Raw genomic sequence first — 19,982 nt, forward strand, 5'->3', positions numbered from 1 at the left:
TAGCAGGGGAGCATAAACCCGTTGGTCCTGAGTCCATCTAGCTACACGCTGAGCAATATGAGAGTCAAGAGATGATTCAGATGGGGTAAACCACAGAAGATTGGAAAAAGAGAGAGAGAGAGACTGAGTACTGAAAAGATATAGGATGGGAGGGGGATTTAAACAGTGGAGGAAAAGAGAAGTGGGGATGGTTTACTTGCGAAGTAGGGAGCTTTGAAACAAGGATGAGATCAGTTTAGATAGAAAAGAAGGGGAAGAGGAAATTTGAGATTAAGTTGGGGCACAGGATGGAGGGCAGAGGAGGGAAAGTGGAGGAGTGGGTTGAGAAGAATTTGTTGATAAAAATGTTGTGCAAAGTAGGAGAGCAAAGAATGGATGGAGGTATTGAGAGGCACAAAAAGAGAAGTAAATGTAGAATGGAAGCATCATGGATGGTTCTGGAAAGGCTGTAGGAGGGGCTGACAGTACTGAATGTTATCCAAATTAAGAGAAGGATAAGGGCTGCATGAGTCAAACGGGAGAGGGACAGCCAGGGCAGAGGACGAGGATGGGAGAGAGCTTGTAGAATGTGTCAGAAACAAGCTGAGTCCCAGTCTAATGACTGAAAACAATGGTGGGAAGGGAGGCATCAGGGCCATGGATGGGGTGCAAAAGCTGAGTGAGAGTAATGGCTAAGGGACACTGAAGGATGGTCTGGTAGAGGTGGTGACATGGAGCTAAACCCTACCAGGAAGGCATCTGATGGACCTCGCTTTGGACTGACTCTTGATGCTGGAAAAGCATGTCAGAAATAAAACATGGAAGGCGAGATGAAAAATGAGAGGAGAGAGGAAAACCTGCAGAACAAGATACCCAAGTCACAGAGCAGGAAGACTGGCCAGCTGCAGCTTGAAAAGATGCCAGGGACATCCAGGAAGGAATGCAGGGGATGTTTTGTATTTTCTGCACCCTCAGGCTGATCCCAGCAATAGTGAGACTTCCGGCAACCATAATCCTGGGAATAATCCTCCTTCCCCTTTTTCGTAACTCTGGGATAGATTGACTTTCTTCCTTCCCCTGGTGATTTCCACTTGGTTAGCACACATTTACCAAAAGAAAGAAAAAAAATATTTTACTGGATCAAACATCTTATTTTATGCTAAAACCCTTCATTGACGCCAAAATGCTGTTGATGGGAACTCTCTGTGATTTATGGCAGGTTTTTGCCTAAGATCACCTACCATATGGTGTTTAATCTCACTGCCTTTGTGGAGTGTGCATTTCTAATAATACCATACCCTTATGTACTTGTGCTATTTAAATGCTAATAGGACTATTTAGGGACTCCCCCACACACTTGCAGGGATCATGAAAGCTACAGACTGTTGACACAGGCCAACAGACCAGGCGGCACTATTATTATTAATACCCAAAGAACTTCTCCTGCCAAATTTTTGAAACTGTTTCTACTGGGGAGCGTATTAAAACGTCTCCATTTCTCTTACTTTAACGTTTTTACCCACAACAGCTCAGCTGACATATTTTCTGTTAATCAACTGACAGTCCAAAGTGAATGCCGTGTGCACACATTTTCTCACCTTAAAATGCAATCCGTTACAGAAAATGAATCCCCGGCAGTTTTGCACCTAAAGGTACTGATTTATCACCAGCTTCTCTGAAGCGCGCGCGCAGTGTATTTGCAGCGCTGTCTTCAAGCTCTCCAGTCGGACCACTGAAGCCACGAGCCACTCACAAGTCAAAACTCACAAACACGGAAGAACATACACTGGTACCACCACTTTCCCGGCGATACAGTACCCCAACCTGCATCTCCTACTGCAATCTGTCCGACAACATTTTTTGCCGGCTGGAATCCCTAATTCAAAATTGCTACATCAGCTAAAAGGAAATCACCAAACGGACTTGCACCCGGCCCATTTCAAGTTATCTTAATCACCTCCCCAAAGTTCTGACGAACCCTCAGCGTACCGTTCAATGTAAGACTCTTGCTTTGAAGTCCGGCCTTCCACATACCTTGGTTGGCTTCAGCTCGTCTTTGAAAACAAGACCCGGTGTTACAGCACCAACCAGTGTTTCCTGCTAAGGTTTCTCCATTTCGCCTACATGAGAAAAGTGTGCCTTCTCGTTTTTATAATCACTGTATTTTTCCACAGTATACAAGGGCTAAAACCACAGGCATGCAAGGACACACACAGAGCTGCTATCACGTGAGCATAACCACAAGGGCTCCCCCCCACTTCTCTAGATTCTGGGGATTATTTTAGTTAAAACCATGTCATCAAATGGATTCACTAATAGCTAGGTTGCCAGATATGCAAGATTTAATTGTTGCTTTACTGGCTCCCATAAAGAAAACTAAACTGCTCCGTCGTCATCTGCTAGTCCAGTCCTTACAGGTAAGTAAGTAGAATATAACATAGCAAATGACGGCAGAAAAAGACCATAAGAGCATAAGAAATTGCCAAGGGTCCATCAAGCTCAGCATTCTGTTTCCAACAGTGGCCAATCCAGGCTACAAGTACCTGGCAAGTACCCAAAAACTAAGTCTATCCCATGCTACTGATGCCAGTAATAGCAGTGGCTATTTTCTAAGTCAACTTGATTAACAGCAGGTAATGGACTTCTCCTCCAAGAACTTATCCAAACCTTTTTTAAACCCAGCTACACTAACTGCATTACCCACATCCCCTGACAACAAATTCCAGAGTTTAATTGTGTGTTGAGTTAAAAATAATTTTCTCTGATTAGCTTTAAATGTGCTACATGTTAACTTCATGGAGTGCCCCCTAGTCCTTCTATTATCTGAAAGGGTAAATAACCGATTCACATTTACCTGTTCTAGACCTCTCATGATTTTAAACACCTCTATCATATCCGCCCCCCCTCCCCCTCAGCCATCTCTTCTCCAAGCTGAACAGCCCCAACCTTTTTAGTCTCTCCTCATAGGGGAGCTGTTCCATCCCCTTTATTATTTTGGTCACCCTTCTCTGTACCTTCTCCATCGCAATTATATCTTTGAAATGCAGCGACCAGAACTGTGCACAGTACTCAAGGTGTGGTCTCACCATGGAGCGATACAGAGGCATTATGACATTTTCCGTTTTATTCACCATTTCCTTTCTAATAATTCCCAACATTCTGTTTGCTTTTTTGACTGCTGCAGCACACTGAACCGACGAGTTCAATGTGTTATCCACTATGACACCTAGATCTCTTTCCTGGGTGGTAGCTTCTAATATGGAACCTAACATCTTGTAACTGTAGCATGGGTTATTTTTCCTTATATGTATCACCTTACACTTATCCACATTAAATTTCATCTGCCATTTGGATGCCCAATTTTCCAGTCTCACAAGGTCTTCCTGCAATTTATCACAATCTGCCTGTGATTTAACTACTCTGAATACTTTTGTTCCATCTGCAAATGTGATTACCTCACTTGTCGTATTCCTTTCCAGATCTCATATATATATATATATATATATATAAATAAATAAAAGCACCGGTCCAAGTACAGATCCCTGAGGCACTCCACTGTTTACCCTTTTCCACTGAGAAAACTGACCACCTAATCCTACTCTCTGTTTCCTGTCTTTTAGCCAGTTTGTAATCCATGAAAGGACATCGCCACCTATCCCATGACTTTTTACTTTTCCTAGAAGCCTCTCACGAGGAACTTTGTCAATCACCTTCTGAAAATCCAAATACTCTACATCTACCAAATTGGCCCATCCAGTTTGCCCATTGTGGTTCTTCTACTTTGGACCCAGGAGCATCTAAAGTCCCATGCGCAACTCAACACCAGCTCCCCAGCGGCGCACACATCTCCTAATACAGAAAGAAAATGCTACAGCCCACTGTGAATTTCTGCCTCTACTTAGTACCCGGGTCACGAACACAGAACCTGCTGGGCAGGGCTTAAATTTGTTGACAAAAAGGAAGTGGAATTGGGGTGGGGGTGAGATGGGCAGGTCCAGGGTCAGGTGTGAACTCTCTCTCTCTGACTCCCCCCCCCCCCCCCCCCCCCAATCAATGCCACGCGACTGCCCTCGTCTCAGGACAAGCAGCTCCAACGCACTCTCTTTTTTTCTCTGCTTCCTCCCAGGGCTGGGGGCGCATGTATAACCCATGCAACTGCTTCCTCAGGGGAGCCAGAACCGATTTACACTGCCGACTCTGCTCCGCTTTCTCGGGTCTCAGAAGAAGAAAGGTGGCAGAATGCCCAAAATGAGGCCCTCGGTAATGGGGATAGAAAGGGGATGAACTAACAGAAGTTTGAAAGTTGTGAGCAGCAGTGCCATTCGTCAAGGCTGGGGCTTGACAATCGGCGTTACTGTTCACAGGTTTCAGACTTGTGCCAATTCAAAACCTTTCTTGGGGGGGGGGAGAAGGGGGGGGGGGGGGCTGTTCTTTGCTCTGCAGTGTCTGCTTCAGCATTACCCCTTCCCCTTGTTTTCCCTGCAATACAGAAGGAGAGGAGGGGGAAGGGCTGGAGTAGGGAGTAGAGTGGCTGCTCTCTTCTCTGTGTGCTCCAGGCTCACCCCTTCTCCTCCTCTTCCCTGCAGGCTGCCTGGAAGGGAGGGGCTGGAGCAGACACTGTTGCTCTGCCTCTTAGGCCTGAAAAGTGGCGGAACTGCATTCCAAGCCATTCCCCCCATAAATTAAGCCCTGGTACTGGGCTGTGTGTGTGTGTCAGATGTCTGGGGTTGGTCATTTCACGCTAGTACGTGCAACAGCAAAGGGATACAGAAGGCCGAGATGTAAGCAAACAGGCATTCAGGCTAATGGAAAACGTCTAGAGAAGCATGGAATCAAAAGCATCAATATCTTATTATTAACCATTCTTTAACGGATGCTGAAAATGCGTAAAAAGCTCTTTTGTGGCGTTCCCTGGTATAGGATTCTGATATCACCAAGCGTGCTGTAACGTGCTATTTTGAACTTTGAAAACATAATAGAATAAGCCCCTTCTCCCAGATAAAGATAGTCCTGTTTGTGTGCATCAAGAAAGACCAACCTGCGATGTCACTGGCTGTGCTTTTGAAGAGGTTAGCATGAGGGGGGGTCCAGAGTACACAGCTCTTAAAATGATACGCTGGTCAGTAAACAGAGCAAATATGATCACATCTCCTGGTTTGTTTTTTTTTTTAATACAGATTAATCCTCACCATCTCTCCTTTCTCAAGCGGCAATGGAAAATAAAGAGCCAGACAAACAAGCCAATTCCAATGGGATAAACAAAGAATTAAATGTCTGGCCAACTAATGAGGTCAATCAGGGCGTCCCATCGCACTTTTTCTTATTAACTTTTTTTTTTCAAGGGATGGGGGGGGGGGGGGATTGATGTTGGTAGAATGAGGGCCTCCAAGACCTCTCCCCTCTTTTTCTTTGGAAGAGAGGAACAGAGTACCTTAGAGGCGGGAACGTGTTTGACAGACAGAGGATCACTGTAACGTTAAGGAGTTACAAAAAAAAAGAACTGCAGAAGTATCCGACAGCACAACAGCTCATGACCTTGGTGGCTTTCATGGAAAAACAAGTCTTCCCGTCCACTCTTGCCTAACCCAAGAGGACAGCCTCCGCAGACCTGACCCTCAGGGGGGGAGGATTTCCCCACAGCATGCATTATTCGTTATTCATGGTGTACAATATTCTACATTACACACTAATTAACCCATGCAACCCCAGCTGCCAGGTCATATTCTGCTGAGCCACTGCTCAGGTAGCTTGGAAAGAGAACTAACCTGTGAAAACGTCACCTGCTCCCTCCCTTGAAGTGGACTGACCGACGTCTCTCTCGTATCCCATATTCTGTTGATGCCTGTGTCAAGGGAGCACCAAACAAGGACCACAGTGGTGGGAGGACGAAGGTCCAGGCAAAAGCAAAAGCTGCTCTGGAAGGGGGGAGATGAACTTCCAAACCAGCAGCGACTCATGACGGCCAGAACCTCACCCCATTCCCAAGCCAGCAGAAAGAGCTTCGGTTTAGTGTCTCAACAACAAAAGGCCTCCAGAGAAACACACTTCATGTCCGCCAAGCTGTTTTACCACCACTGGAATCCTCCTGCTAATCAAAGCCTTTTCGCTTGGCAGAACTTGGGAGTTTAAAACGGAATCTGTAAGGTCTGACTTACAAAAAAAAAAAACACTAGCTCGGGCCAGCTGAACAGAACAGCACCGTGAAGCCGGGGCAGCTGTCAGCCAGTGCTCCTTGCCCCCTCTGTGTTTCTTGGCACTGAGAAGCCGAGCAGACAATGCATTACGCAGGGATTACGTATGGAGCACCAGTGCTGGTCGATACTGGCCCGAGAGCTGGTGCATGCTGGCGCTACTTTAAAGCTAAAATTTACCAAATCATTGTCCAAAAACCAGTCCTCGAGAACTCAACCAAGCCAGGTTTTCAGGGTTATTACAACATGCAAATATATCTTAAATGAGCCTTCCTTGCATTGATCCTGAACACCAAACCTGGCTGAGGTTCTGGAGAAGAGAGTGTGGAAACCACTGGCCTAAGCAGGGGTGAAAATATGTTTAGAAAATACATGCACTAGTCAAACATTTTTAGGAGCCAGAGAAATGTTTTTTCTTTCTTTACTGCACCTCTTATTTGTTGTTGTTGCTGTTTTGTTTGGTTATTTTTTTTTAATTTTGCTCTTTTCTTTTTTAGGTTTTTTTTTTTTTAATATCTTTTTGGTTTTCTGAATTTTAGGTACCTTGCTTCTGGGATTTTTCCAGTCCTGGACTCTAAGGAATTAAAATCCAGTGAACAGGACTCAGTTACAGGGGGTATATGGGTGGAGGAACATCTCTAGCACTGCAATAACAAAGGTACAGTAAGCTTGAGTAAATAAATACACTTGCTAAGCCCCATTTAAAGGGGTCCCGACAGCAGAGGTGGCCTTTGCAGAAATTGTGTGGTCAGGAGCTGCAGAATACAGATTCTGAAATTAGATGAAATTCTCACTGAAAAAGAAAAAAAAAAGTTGTCACCTGAAAACTAAAAAGTCCATAAGGAATCAGGTGTCCACACCTGTTCCCAGCAACATCAGAGGAAACCAGACATGGACACAGGATAACAGAAGTCAGGAGCCAAACGTGGATGTGACCTGAGCCCATCATATAGTAAGAGACAAAAGGAGGACAGAGAGAGACTGAAATGGCCCTCCCTGTCTGCCCGGTGAGATGAGCTTGCAAACCCCGGCTCTGTGCAATCCCACTGCCTTCTGTTCTGGGTTGGAACTGCTGCTCTATGTAGGTAACTCTCATGCCTTTCTTGGAAACAAAATATAAATCATTTCAGTGTGGATTCTGGTTGAATCGTGTCTCCATGTAGGTCACCCCAGTGTTTTGTCATCTTCTTGCCAATATGGGATCCTCTTGTGTCAATCCCAAACTTTTTTTTTTTTTTTTTTAGTTCACCTACCATCTTCGTCTCTACCACCTCCACCGAGAGGGCATTCCATGCACCCAAAACATTCTCTGTGATTAAGATTTCTTCTGAGGTTGTGCCTGAATCTATCTCCTTGTCGCTTCAAGCTGCTGTGACCATCCTAGTGCTTGCCACTGAAAAATGTTTATTTGTGCATTAATTATCTTTCAGATACTTGAATGCCTGTATCATATTTCCCACTGTCTCTCCTCTAAGATATACATGTTCGGGTGCTCATCTCGTGTCTCTTTTGGTGTGGGCCCTACATCATTCTGGTTGCCTCTCTCTGTCCTTTGAGAGATACGGCCTCCAGCCCTGAACACAATATTCTTAAATGAGGCTTAACCAACAACCCCGTACAGGGGCGTTATCACCTGCTTTTTTCCTACTGGTTATGCCTCTCTCTGTGCAGCCCAGCATCCCTCTGGCTCTAGCCACCCTGTTTCCCTACCTTCAGGCCAATTCATTAAAAAGTGCGGGAGAGCCGGCGCTCCATGTTGAGCGCTCGCTCTCCCGACGCGCACCCAGGCACCTCTCCTGGGCGCGTGATTTTGTATTTAAATTAGGGCCCGCGCCCCCTTACTAGCGGAAGCGGCGGCTGTCAGCAGGTCTGACAACCGATGCTTAATTTTACTGTTTTCGAACCTGCCAACCAGTGGGCAGATTTTTTTTTTTTTTGGGGGGGCCTCCGATTTAATATCGCTATGATATTAAGTCGGAGGGTGTACAGAAAAGCAGTTTTTTCTGCTTTTCTGTACACTTTTCCTGTGCTTTCAAAAGTTAACATCTGCCCTTGGCCAGGCATTAATTTCTGAGAGTAAGATGTGTGGCTTGGCCGCACATTTTACTTTCAGTATTCTGGGGTAACAACTAATAGGCTCATCAACATGCATTTGCATGTGATCAGCGCTATTAGTTTCAAGGGGGTTGGCTGCACGTTTTCCATGCGCTATTACCCCTTACAGTATAAGGGATAATAATGGCACGTCTAAAACGCGCGACCAAACGGGGGCTGAGCGCACTGTTCTGTATCGGCCTGCTTGAGATCAGATGCTGTCATCCTGAGGTTTCTCTTTTGATCAGTGTACATCTGCATCTCTCCTGCTACCCTCACCCCACTTCATGTACAGCTCCTTTGGATTTTTCGCACCCCAAATGCATGACTGCACTTTTTTTGCACTGAATTTTAAACTACCAAGCCTTCAACCATTCCTCAAACTTTCATAATCACTTTGCATTCTGCCTATTCCCTCAGGCCTCTCCATTCTGTTGCATATCTTAGTGTTGTCTGCAAAAATGACAAACCCCCCCCCCCAAAAAAAAACTTTGCCTTTTAACCTTTCCATAATATCACTCCCAAAGATACTGAACAGAACTGAGCCCAGAACCATGCTTGGAGACGCTCCACTAATCACCTCTCTGGGCGATTTCCCTTCTGCTACCACTCAAACAACTTCTAATCCAGTCCACCACCTAGGAATGTACCCCCATGCTGCTCAACTTTATTCACGAGCTTCCTCTATGAGCCAGTACTGAAATCTGGGTGTATGATACATTTTTTTCAAAGGCTGACAACGGTTTATATTGAATTAAAAAAAAAAAATCCATAGCTACAGATCACAAACATTATCTGTAAACTTTCTCTTTTCATTCTGTAATCAATCCTGTGCATGCTTAATTGTATTTGTTTTAAACACCGCAACTACCAATAAACATTATTCTAATCTGACTAATAGACTGTGGTAATTGCACAATAAAAACAGAGGTCTATATTCAGCAGACTGTAAATAAGTCATCATTCAAATCCAAGAGGGTTTAGCATTCTCCTGACCAGGTAATATTAAGAGGAGCTGCACCGCAGCGGTGCTACTGTACCTAAGAACACACTGGGTGAGACTGAGGGGGTCCATCAAGCCCAGCAGGTCCAATCCAGGTTACAATCACCTGGCAAGTACCCACACACTAAACAGATCCCATGCTACCAATGCCAGTAATAGCAGTGCCTATTCTCTAAGTCAGTGGTTCTCAACCTTTTTCCCATCGTGACACACTGTTCAGGCCACGCTCACATGTGTGACACACTGCTCATTACAATTCATGGCGAAAATAAAAAGTAAAGGTCCGGTAATTATTTTTATTGTTTAAAATGACACAAGGAAAAGATACATATTCTGTCTGAACAGAAATTGCATAAATAGTAAACATCCCACACCAAAACAGCACCAATTTCCAGCACTTAAACAGTAACCACCTTACCTAAGAAAAAGCAACACTGAAGACACCAATACATCTCCTATTAGGAAAACGGACCAAGCCAGGCTGCTATAGAGCCCTACACAGAAGCAACACGCCAGCAGAAAACCTCACCTGAGTCACATGTGCTGACCCTCACCTAACAAAGAATAAAGAGACCAAAACACATAACTAGAAGCATGCAGACAAAAACTGAATTGGAAACTGCAATAAGCCAGAGTCTCTGTATGCAGTGTAATAAAGGAAAAAAGAAACATCACCCATCCTTATAAAACAAATCAAGAAATATAAAATCAGTAGCAGTAAAACCATACTAACAAAAAGAACAGATTATTTCGAAACAGCTGATGAGTGGAATATCCAATAATTAAAAACTCATAAAAATTTTCTAGATACCAATAAAATATTTCAAAATAGCAGACACAAAGACCCAGTAATGAAAAATAAGGATACAAAAATGTTTTTGCTCTGCATACCTGGAAATGTTTGACATCCAGGTGTCCTGAAATTGTTTTGAATTAGCAGGAGGAAGGGTGGTTTGCTTGGAACTTTCTCCTCTCTCTCTGTCACATACCAGCGCTCTCTCTTACACTGGCTCTCAATTACACACCTATACACACATGCTCTCAGTCACTCACATATACACATGCTTTTTCTCTCACTTATATAGGCTCTTAATTACCATTTAAACACATGCTGTCTATCTTTTCACGCTTACACACACAGGCTTTCAATCACACACAGACTCTCATTCACATGCTTACAAACATGTCCTCTCTTTCTCTCATTTACACACAGGCTCTCAATCACATACTCACATGCTCCCTCACCTAAACCAGCTCTCAATCTCACACAGACACACATGCTCTCTCTCTTAATCATACACACACATGATCTCTCACACACACAAAGGATCTCAATCATACACACATACTCTTTCACCCAAACAGGTTTGCAATCTCAAACTTACACACACAGGCTTTCAATCACACACATTTATTTATTTATTTATTTTTTTAAATGGTTTTTATATACCGGACTTCGTAGGATAACATCAGTTCGGTTTACATTATAACTTCAAAATCAGCAAAACAGAGGCTTTACATAGAACTTATAGGAAAACAGTGAATAAAACAAAATTAAATAAACTATATAATGAATGAGGCTTAAATAGAGAGACTTAAATAGAGGTTGTTGGATAACTGAGATGGTATTGAGAGAAATGGTTGGGGGGATGGAGTGGGGGGAAAGAAAGAAAGGGGTAGAGGTAGGATGAAGATGGACAGAATGTATAGAGTGGATAGGGGTTGTATATTGCACAGAGATGTGAATCGTGTGCCAGATCGTCTTAACGATCAGATTCGGCTGGGGGGGGGGGGGGGAATCTGATCGTTAAGATATATGAATTGGAATCGTTTCCGATTCCAATTCACATCGCTAATTTTTTTTTTAGGGAGGCCCGCGCCGCTAAAAAAAAAAAAAAAAACCCACCCGACCCTTTAAATCGACCCCACCCTCCCGACCCCCCCCAAAACCTTTTAAAATTACCTGGTGGTCCAGGGGGTCCTCGGGGAGAGATTTCCCGTTCCCAGGCATCAGCTGTTCTAAAAAAAAAATGGCGCCGATGCCCCTTTGCCCTTACTATGTGACAGGATATCCGTGCCATTGGCCGGCCCCAGTGCTCCTACCATGTGACAGGGGCCGGCCAATGGCACGGATACCCTGTCACATAGTAAGGGCAAAGGGGCATCGGCGCCATTTTTTTTTAGAACAGCTGATGCCTGGGAACGGGAAATCTCTCCCCGAGGACCCCCTGGACCACCAGGTAATTTTAAAAGGTTTTGGGGGGGGGGGAGGGTCGGGAGGGTTGGTTTTTTTTAGCGGCGCGGGCCTCCCTAAAAAAAAAGGGTCGGGTGGTTTTTTGTTTTTTTTAATCGTGCCATCGGCGCCATTTTAATTAGTGGCAGCCAAAATGGCGCCGATGGCCCGAGAGCGGGAGATCACGCCGGGATCCCCCCCCCCACTGGACCACCAGGTAATTTAACATTTTGAGGGGGTTCGGGAGGGTGGGGGAGGGTAAGGAATTGGTTTTAAAGGGTCGGGTGGGTTTAGGGGTTGTTTTGGTGTGCCGGTTTTCCCGTGCCCTATTTAACGATACAATACAAATGCCCCTGATGATAAATTGGGGGCATTTGTATTGTATCGTGCACTCTAACAATTTAGGATGATTTTAAAATTATCTGACAATAATTTTAATCATTCAAAAACGATTCACATCCCTAATATTGCATATAGGGAGGGGAATGAAGAGTTGAAAGGGTTGCATGGGGGAGGGAAAGGAGGAGTTGCAAAGATTGCAAGGAACTATTTACAATAGATGCATTGGGGAGGAAGTAGCATATATGATTATAAAACTATATACAGAGTGTACATTATTGAAGATATGTAAGTCAAGGCATGAAGTTGAAAATCCAAGATGGTAGCAACTAAGAGAGGGAGTTATTTTATGAGGGATTGTAAAGTTAGAACTGATGGATCTGTTAGGGGCAGGGACGCGGGAGAGGAGGAGTGGTGAGGGTAGAGGCATTGTGTGGCAGGGAGAGTGTTTTGTTGGCAAAGAAGATTGAGGGGAGAGCAGAATGAGTGAGTTTTGGTGATATGTACTATTTGAATGCCTTCGTGAAAAGCCATGTTTTGAGTTTTCGTTTAAATGTTTTATGGCAAGCCCCTTGGCGTAGATCTACTGGCATAGTGTTCCAAAGGGTTGGTCCTGATACAGAGAGTAGACGAGCTCTAGTTGCGGCCAGTTTGGTGGTTTTGTGAGAGAGGGTTAGCATGGTTGCATGATATTGGTGTCTTGTGGGTCTCTTGGCTTGGTGGAATTTAAGGGAACCATTAAGCCAGTACATTTCTGGGTTGTAAAGGGCTTTGTGAATGAGAGAGAGGGATTTGTACTGAATACGAGAAGTAATAGGGAGCCAGTGAAGGTTCATGAGTATGGGGGTTATATGCTCATTTCTGCGTGTGTTGGTTATGATTCGAGCAGTGGTGTTTTGTAGAATTTGTAAGGGTTGTGTGACATTCTTAGGTAACCCCAAGAGGAGGGAGTTACAGTAGTCAAGTTTGGATAGAATTGTTGCTTGAAGTACAGTGCGGAAGTCAGTGGGGTGTAGAAGAGGTTTCAGTTTTTTGAGGGTTTGGAGTTTGAAGAAGCCATCCTTTAGGGTATTGCTGATGAACTTCTTTAGATTAAAGCTATTGTCACTGATGACCCCTAGGTCTCTGGCATGTTGGGAAAGCTGAAAGGAGGGTGGTGGGAGAGATGATAGGGGGAGCGTGATGTGGTGGCTTGGTGACATGATTAGCATAATTTCAGTTTTAGTGGTGTTAAGGGAAAGATGAATAGAATTTAGCAGTTTGTTGATTGAGAGGAGCATGGAGTTCCAGATTTTTAAGGCATTCGGGAGAGTGTCTGAGATAGGGATAAGTATCTGTACATCGTCTGCATAGATGAAGTGGGGTAGCTTGAGGCTGGAGAGGAGATGACAGAGAGGAAGGAAGCAAATATTAAAAAGGGTGGACGACAGGGAGGATCCTTGTGGGACTCCTTGGTTAAGAGGAATGGCTTTGGATTCATGATTTCCTATTTTAACTTTGAAATTGCGGTTACTGAGGTACGATCGGAACCAGTTTAGGGCAGAGCCGGAGATACCAATCTCAGAGAGGCGTTGCAGGAGAATGTGATGGCTAATAATATCAAAGGCAGCAGAGATGTCAAGGAAGGTGAGAAGGAAAGACTGTCCTTTGTCCATGCCTTTTAGTAGATAGTCAGAGAGGGAGAGAAGAAGGGTTTCTGTGGTGTGGAATTTCCTGAAGCCGTACTGAGCAGGGTAGAGGATGTGATTGTCTTCAAGGTATTCCATGAGCTGTTTATTGATAGTTTTTTCCAGGAGTTTAGAGATGAAAGGGAGGTTCGAAATGGGGCGGTAATTGGAAAGATCTGAGGGATCAGTTTTTGGTTTCTTCATTATGGGCTTAACAATAGCTTGTTTGAGGGAGTCCGGTACAATGCCAGAGTTGATTGAAGAATTTATGATATTGGCGATGGGTTTAGCAATGAGTTTGGGACCACACATACATGCTGTCTTTTTCTCTCACACACAGACTCTCATTCACATGCTTACAAACATGTCCTCTCTTTCTCTCATTTACACACAGGCTCTCAATCACATACTCACATGCTCCCTCACCTAAATCAGCTCTCAATCACACACAGACACACATGGTCTCTCTCTCTCGTTTAAACACAGGCTCTCAATCACATACTCACATGCTCCATCACCTAAACCAGCTCTCAATCACACACAGACATACATGCTCTCTCTCTTACTTATACACACAGGCTCTTAATCATACATATACATGATCTCTCTCACACACAAAGGATCTCAATCATACACACATACTCTTTCACACAAACAGGTTTTCAATCACAAACTTACACATACAGGTTCCCAATCGTAAATTTACATTCATGCTCTCTCTCACAGGCAGGCTCTCAATCACAAACATATATTCTCTTTCACATATACAGGCTCTCAGTCATTCACATACATGCTCTCTCACTCACACACATACCACCATGCTTGCTTGCTCATTCATTCACTCTCTCTCCCTCCCCCCGGAACTAGCGGCAGCAGCAGCCTCCTCCTAACCCTAACCTCCTTCACTTTCAGCCCTCGCGGAGAGGAGTCCCATCAGCCGCGGGGGTGGACGTTCTTCTTCATTTTCTTCCGAGCCGCACTGCACATTCTTCAGGCCGCGCCTCTCTTCTATTCTTCGGGCCCACGCTGACCACACTAGCATAGTCCCTTCTTCCCGTGCATGCACCCGCTGCTCACCACTTCCTCTTCCGGGCCGCGGGGGGGGGGGGGGGGGGGACGGGGGGGCAGGAAGAAGAGACCAAGCCGATGCCACTGACTCCAGCTGTCCTGCCGTGTTCCGCCCGGGCTGACAGCATTTTAAGCCCGGGCGGAGGAGGACCGAGCAGCAACTGGGTCAGAGGGGGACCGGGAAGTGTGGTTGACACACCTGCATGTTCTTGGCGACACACCGGTTGAGAACCACTGCTCTAAGTCACTTTGTTTAATAGCAGTTTTACTCCTGGGCGAATTCTGTCCACAAAAACTTAAAATTCTACATACTTTATATTGGTCAAAATAACAATATACATGATACTCTAATTAATTTAAAAGGTAAAAGAGAAAAAAAGTTATTACTTAAAGATGTAGAGTTTTAAATATTTTGAGCAGAATTTCCCTAAAAGTTCATTGTAAGACTGTCTCTTCCACCCTCTCTCCCTACTCTCCTGGCCAGTCTCCTTTCACTTTACCCTCTCAGGACCCAACTCCTCCACCTGCCACACTCTCTCTCCCCTCCCTCTCTAGGTTCAACCCCTTCCACTTTATCTCCACTTCCAGAGTTTGACTCAGTACTGCCCCTCACACAGGCTCCCTCTGTTCCTCTCTCTCACTCACACCGGCTCCCTCTCTCTACTGCACATACATAACCACTCATACAGGTTCCCTCTCTCTCTCGCACACCCTTCCTCTCTTCTTACACATACACTCTCATATAGGCTACTTATGTCTCTCTCTCACACACCCCTGCACACTGGCTCCCTCTCTCGCTCACACTCCCCCCCTCCCCCACCATAGGCTCTCTCTCTCACATACAGACACATACACACACACACTTTCACGCAGGCTCTCTCTCACAAACAAGCACCCTCACATACACCCAATCCCTTTTTTAACATACACCAGGCTCCCAAACTCTCACATATGCACACTCCTTCACAATCTTCTCACAGACTCCCTCTCTCTGGTACCCATGTACCCTCACACATGCTTTTCTCTCATACCCCATGCTTACAGTCTTACACACACACACACACACTCTCTCTCTCTCCGGGGCCTGCTGCAGGATGGCCTCCTCTCCTGGCATGCCTGGGCCTGCTTCATCTTTGCCACAAGCAGGATGTGCTCTGCTTGTGGCATGCTGGAGCCTGCCAAATTCTGTGCAGCTGTGCAAGAGGGGAATTCCGCACATATTCTGCATTCCACAGCAGCACAGAATTCCCCCAGGACTACAGTTTATGGACTTCTCCTCCAGGAACTTATCCAAACCATTTTTTATGCCCAGCTACACTAACTGCCCTAATCACATCCTCTGGCAATGAATTCCAAAACTTAATGTACTTTCAGTAAAAAAAAAACAATTTTCTCCAATTTGTTTTAAATGTGCTATTTGCTAACTTTATGGTGTGCCCCCTAGTCTATTATCTGAAAGAGTAAATAACTGATTCACATTTATCTATTCTACTCCTAAAGCACGCTACTTAAAATACCAAACCACCACCTTCTCATTTTCCTCCCTGTACATCTTCCTTCTGATTCTCTCTCCATGCCCAAAACTGCAGCGCTTCTTAAGGTTCTGTAGACTCTGGGGTCTCCACTAGATGTTCCTTGTTCCTGCCCTTATATATAGTCAGCTGCAGAGGGATAAAGCATTCATTACAGTATCTCCCCTAGATTTTGTCTGGAATTGGACAACCCTTAGGCACGGGGGGGGGGGGGGTTGTTGTGTGTTTGTGTGCGCTTTCTGACTAGGCCCCCCAGTCTGACAAAGGAGGAGAGAGGCACATGCCTGGCCAGTTCCTGTAATAGAGCCAGAGGGAAGAAAGGCTTTAAGAGTGAGTTTTACAGTTTTTCCAGCTTCTCTGCAATTTTGAGCTGTCCTTTCCCGGCAGGCAGAATCCCCTGCTCAGTGTGGTCAGGAGGGGCTGTACACCTTGCCGACCAGCACAAGAGGAGGTTGCAGCACCCTGCGCGAGAAGAGGTCCTGATTCAAGCTTGCAATTTCCCACCTTGGGGACAGGGAGTATTTATCTGCCGCCCCTCCCCCGGAGACTGTGGCAGCTGTTTCCAGCAGAGGCCTTGCCCTCCTTGGGGGGGGGGGGCAGCTTCTGCCTGATAAAGAGGAATCATGAAGGGAGGAAACATCAGGAGACCCCCCCCCCCAACCGGAGTCTCCACCCTGGGACACAGGACACTGCCAGGTGACGTTCAGGCTTCAACGTGGAGCTCAGGGTCTGCGGGAAGGAATCCGGTCACTGTTACAATTCCCCAGCCACCTTGGGATAATCATCTTTCCTCACCATGGAGGATGCCCCTGTTCCAAGCCCCCGCCTGCAGGGACATTTCCACAGACTTAGAGATCATTCACATCCTGTCACATGTAACTCTGGGAACACGGGAAGTATCGGAACATTTTGTTTTGTGCCTATTGATTCTTTTAAGAGGAATTACAGTAAACTTTAATTTGAACACCGGTCCTCCCGTGAGTCCTGCCTGGTTTGTAAGTGTACCTGTCCCAAAGAGCTATGGTAACACACACACACACACATGGGAGAGCACCACTGCCTGGGCCCGAAAAGGTTAGCCTGCACCCCCCGAGAAAGGACCCACACCTTGGGGGCTTGGGAAAAGGGAAGGAGACGTGTGAGGACAGCCCCCGTTATAAAATCTTTTATGACCCTCCAGGATATGAGCCATCCGCCAAGAAAGGGTTACATGAAGATTAGTGCCTGGCTGAGGTCGCCGGAGATGAAACTTTCATTGTATAAATAATGGTTTGAAATGAACAGCAGCTCATGGGAGATCAGTGCCAGCGCCGACCTACGGATACAAACGAATCAGAAAGGGGCAGAAGGAAAAGGCCGTCACATAGGGATTCGTTCGGGGAGTTTCTCGCTCAGCCCTTCATTTCGGTTTTTCATGCTCTGCCTTGCTGCCCTACCCACCCTGCGTCGGAAAACACCCCCCCCCGACTTTCTTTCTCCTCCCCCGTTTCAAGCACACCGATCACAACCCGGCTTCCTCCCGGTGTGGATAACCCTCGCCCACCTATGCCCACCCCCGTCCTCCGCATACACGATGGTGATGTCCAGCGTCTGAACCTTATACAGACAAGAAGGCGACATCCCCCCCCCCCCCCTGATTTATTTGCGTCCTGAGCAGCGAGTGGCTCGGGAGGACCAAAAAAAAAAAAAACAACCCACAACAAAAAAACAAGACAGAAAGAGGGCTACTGATGTGCCTTTATGGCAGTCAAATTATTAGAATTGCTTTGTTCACCGGAGCCTGGACGGGTCAGCGAAAGGGCAGAGGGTCATGGAGACACTCATCTCTGGCTCCCCCGTTGCGGCAGCATGTGAAAGTCGCCCCTGTCTGAACGTTGCTCGGGGGCTTCTGTTACATGAGTTGTTGGTCTCAGGTCAATTCCCAGGGAACTATCCATATTGAAAAACTTAACTGGCAGGCTTGTTGGGGGGGGGGGGCATCGGATGGGGCTGGACACTGTCTGACCCGTCCTTTCCTTCTTTCCTCCGCTGCTGCTGCCCCTCTTCCCTGGCAGCTTCCGGGCGCGCCAACGAGTGCGGGAAGGCCGGGGACGTGCTTTTCACCAAAGAGGAAAAAGAGGACAACCGGCTTTAGAAAGACAAAGGGGTTACGCAACTGCACCGCTGTGCCAAAAATCATTTCATGAAAATCTTGCCTAACCTGCGATTGCTAAAAAGGTAAAGCGCCAACACGTTTCAGATTGGAGACGGGTCCTGGGCCAAGCTCGATAGCCTCGCGTTCAAATACCTTAGGAGCCAGTTGTCGGTGCATGTAATTCCCCCTTTACCAGGTAGTCCCAGGACCAGGCAAGGATTTTTCCATTTGGGGGGGGGGAGATAGCAAAGCAGTAAAACTCAAAGGGATCACTTGCAGTCATTCAAAAAGAAAAAGTCCATAACTGAATGTAGCTCCAAAAAAAACCAAACAAAAAAGACACTTTTACTGAAGATAAAATGTAAAAGCTAGCTGGTATAAGAAACAAGCTGTAAAGTTTCACACAGTCCACCAGCACCCCCCTCCCCCCAAACATGGATTTTAATGCTGCCTGAGACCTTAGAAGGAAAATGGGTCTGTCTCTTGCTCCCAATGCAAGTACTCCCTTCATATCTCTCATGCACTGGAGAATCCTCTCTTCCCACTTGGAAACTATGACAAATATCCAGTTGGCAGTTTCAGCCCCCCGAAGACCTAGGGACTGTGGCCTTCCAGTTCACAGCAAAAACCAAGAGCGCCCCCTCCTGAAATCCCTCCAACCACCTCTCCCACTCGAAAAAGGGGGAAATTCATGTTTCACCATTAACTCAACTAACATTCATTCCTTTTCAACACTAAACTATTTGTGTTATGTTATTTTGTTGACCGTGTCCAAACTGGGGGGCAGGGAATCTCGCTGGAAAGGTTTCTGTTTGTTCCTCTAAGCTTCTCGGAGACTTAAGGATTCAGGAAGGGTCTTAAGCAAGGGCCTCGGTTTCCCTAACCTCCTGTTTTCTCATACGTCTCCATCCCTGGCTCCAGCGATCTACTCCTGCCTCCCACTGGGGCGTGATTTAATGAGCTTTGCACACAAAAATGTGCCTACAGGTTAGCTAATGCCTTCATTACCATATGATCTGATGGTGGCGCGCTATTACTCCCCAATGCAGAGAAGTGTATTAAAGCCTTGAAGGTTTAACACTTTTTTTTTTTTATTATTTTGGAAACCCAGCTCCTGGTTAGAACTCCTCCTCAAATTTCTAGGGCTGATGTTAAGTCTATGGTGCTGTGCTCCAGTGCGATCATGGATCTGGAGTTCCTGGCTGTCGGGATCCTGGACTCGGTTTTCCTCAATCGAGGGTGGGATCACCTCCACTAGGAACCCAGGTCTGTGATCACGCTGACACCGCACCATAGACAAATGGTAGCCCCAGAAATGTGAGAGTCATTACCCTAACTAGGAGTTACATTTCTAGAATTTAAAAAAACACAAAAAAAACCCCCCAAAAACCCCATGTTTCTACGGATTTGTCACACTTGGCCCACCATCCCTCCCCGTCACACAGCTCCTGCCTGGCCAACAGTTCGGCTGGCAGCTGTTCACAGGTCTTAGGCAGCAAGATGAATCTAGAGCAGTATTAAGAGTTAAAGATAGACAGATGTACATACAACCGTATGTACATGGTGGACAACCGTTACCGTGAGTGCCTTCCCCAAAGAGCTTACACAGCAATAGAAAACTTGCACATACAACAAGTGGTGACAATTGTGCTACTAAGATGCCTGCCCCAAGACAGAAACAGATCTTAACTTTTCACATGTCTGGTGTGCTTTTTCAGCAATTTTGTGCACATAAACCACGA

At 45.9% G+C, this 19,982-nt stretch overlaps 1 protein-coding gene across 3 annotated transcripts in view; it reads right to left on the reverse strand.

Moving 5' to 3' along the window:
* LOC115093503 (metalloreductase STEAP3-like) overlaps positions 1-19,982 on the reverse strand; it is an 82,696-nt gene that overhangs the window by 24,548 nt on the left and 38,166 nt on the right. The window contains exon 1 of one of the 3 annotated variants that reach the window (XM_029605335.1): positions 2,014-2,145. The exons of 1 other annotated variant lie outside the window; for it this stretch is intronic. Coding sequence is in view for 1 of the 2 variants with exons in the window: in XM_029605333.1 (XP_029461193.1) it covers positions 1,969-2,011 (43 nt within the window). In the remaining variant the exon portion in view is untranslated. Of the gene's footprint in view, positions 1-1,968; positions 2,146-19,982 lie in introns of those variants that run through there. One more of the 3 variants, XM_029605333.1, reaches the window with a different exon arrangement.

This window comes from Rhinatrema bivittatum, chromosome 6 (assembly GCF_901001135.1).
Source record: "Rhinatrema bivittatum chromosome 6, aRhiBiv1.1, whole genome shotgun sequence".
Taxonomy (NCBI): Eukaryota; Metazoa; Chordata; class Amphibia; order Gymnophiona; family Rhinatrematidae; genus Rhinatrema; species Rhinatrema bivittatum.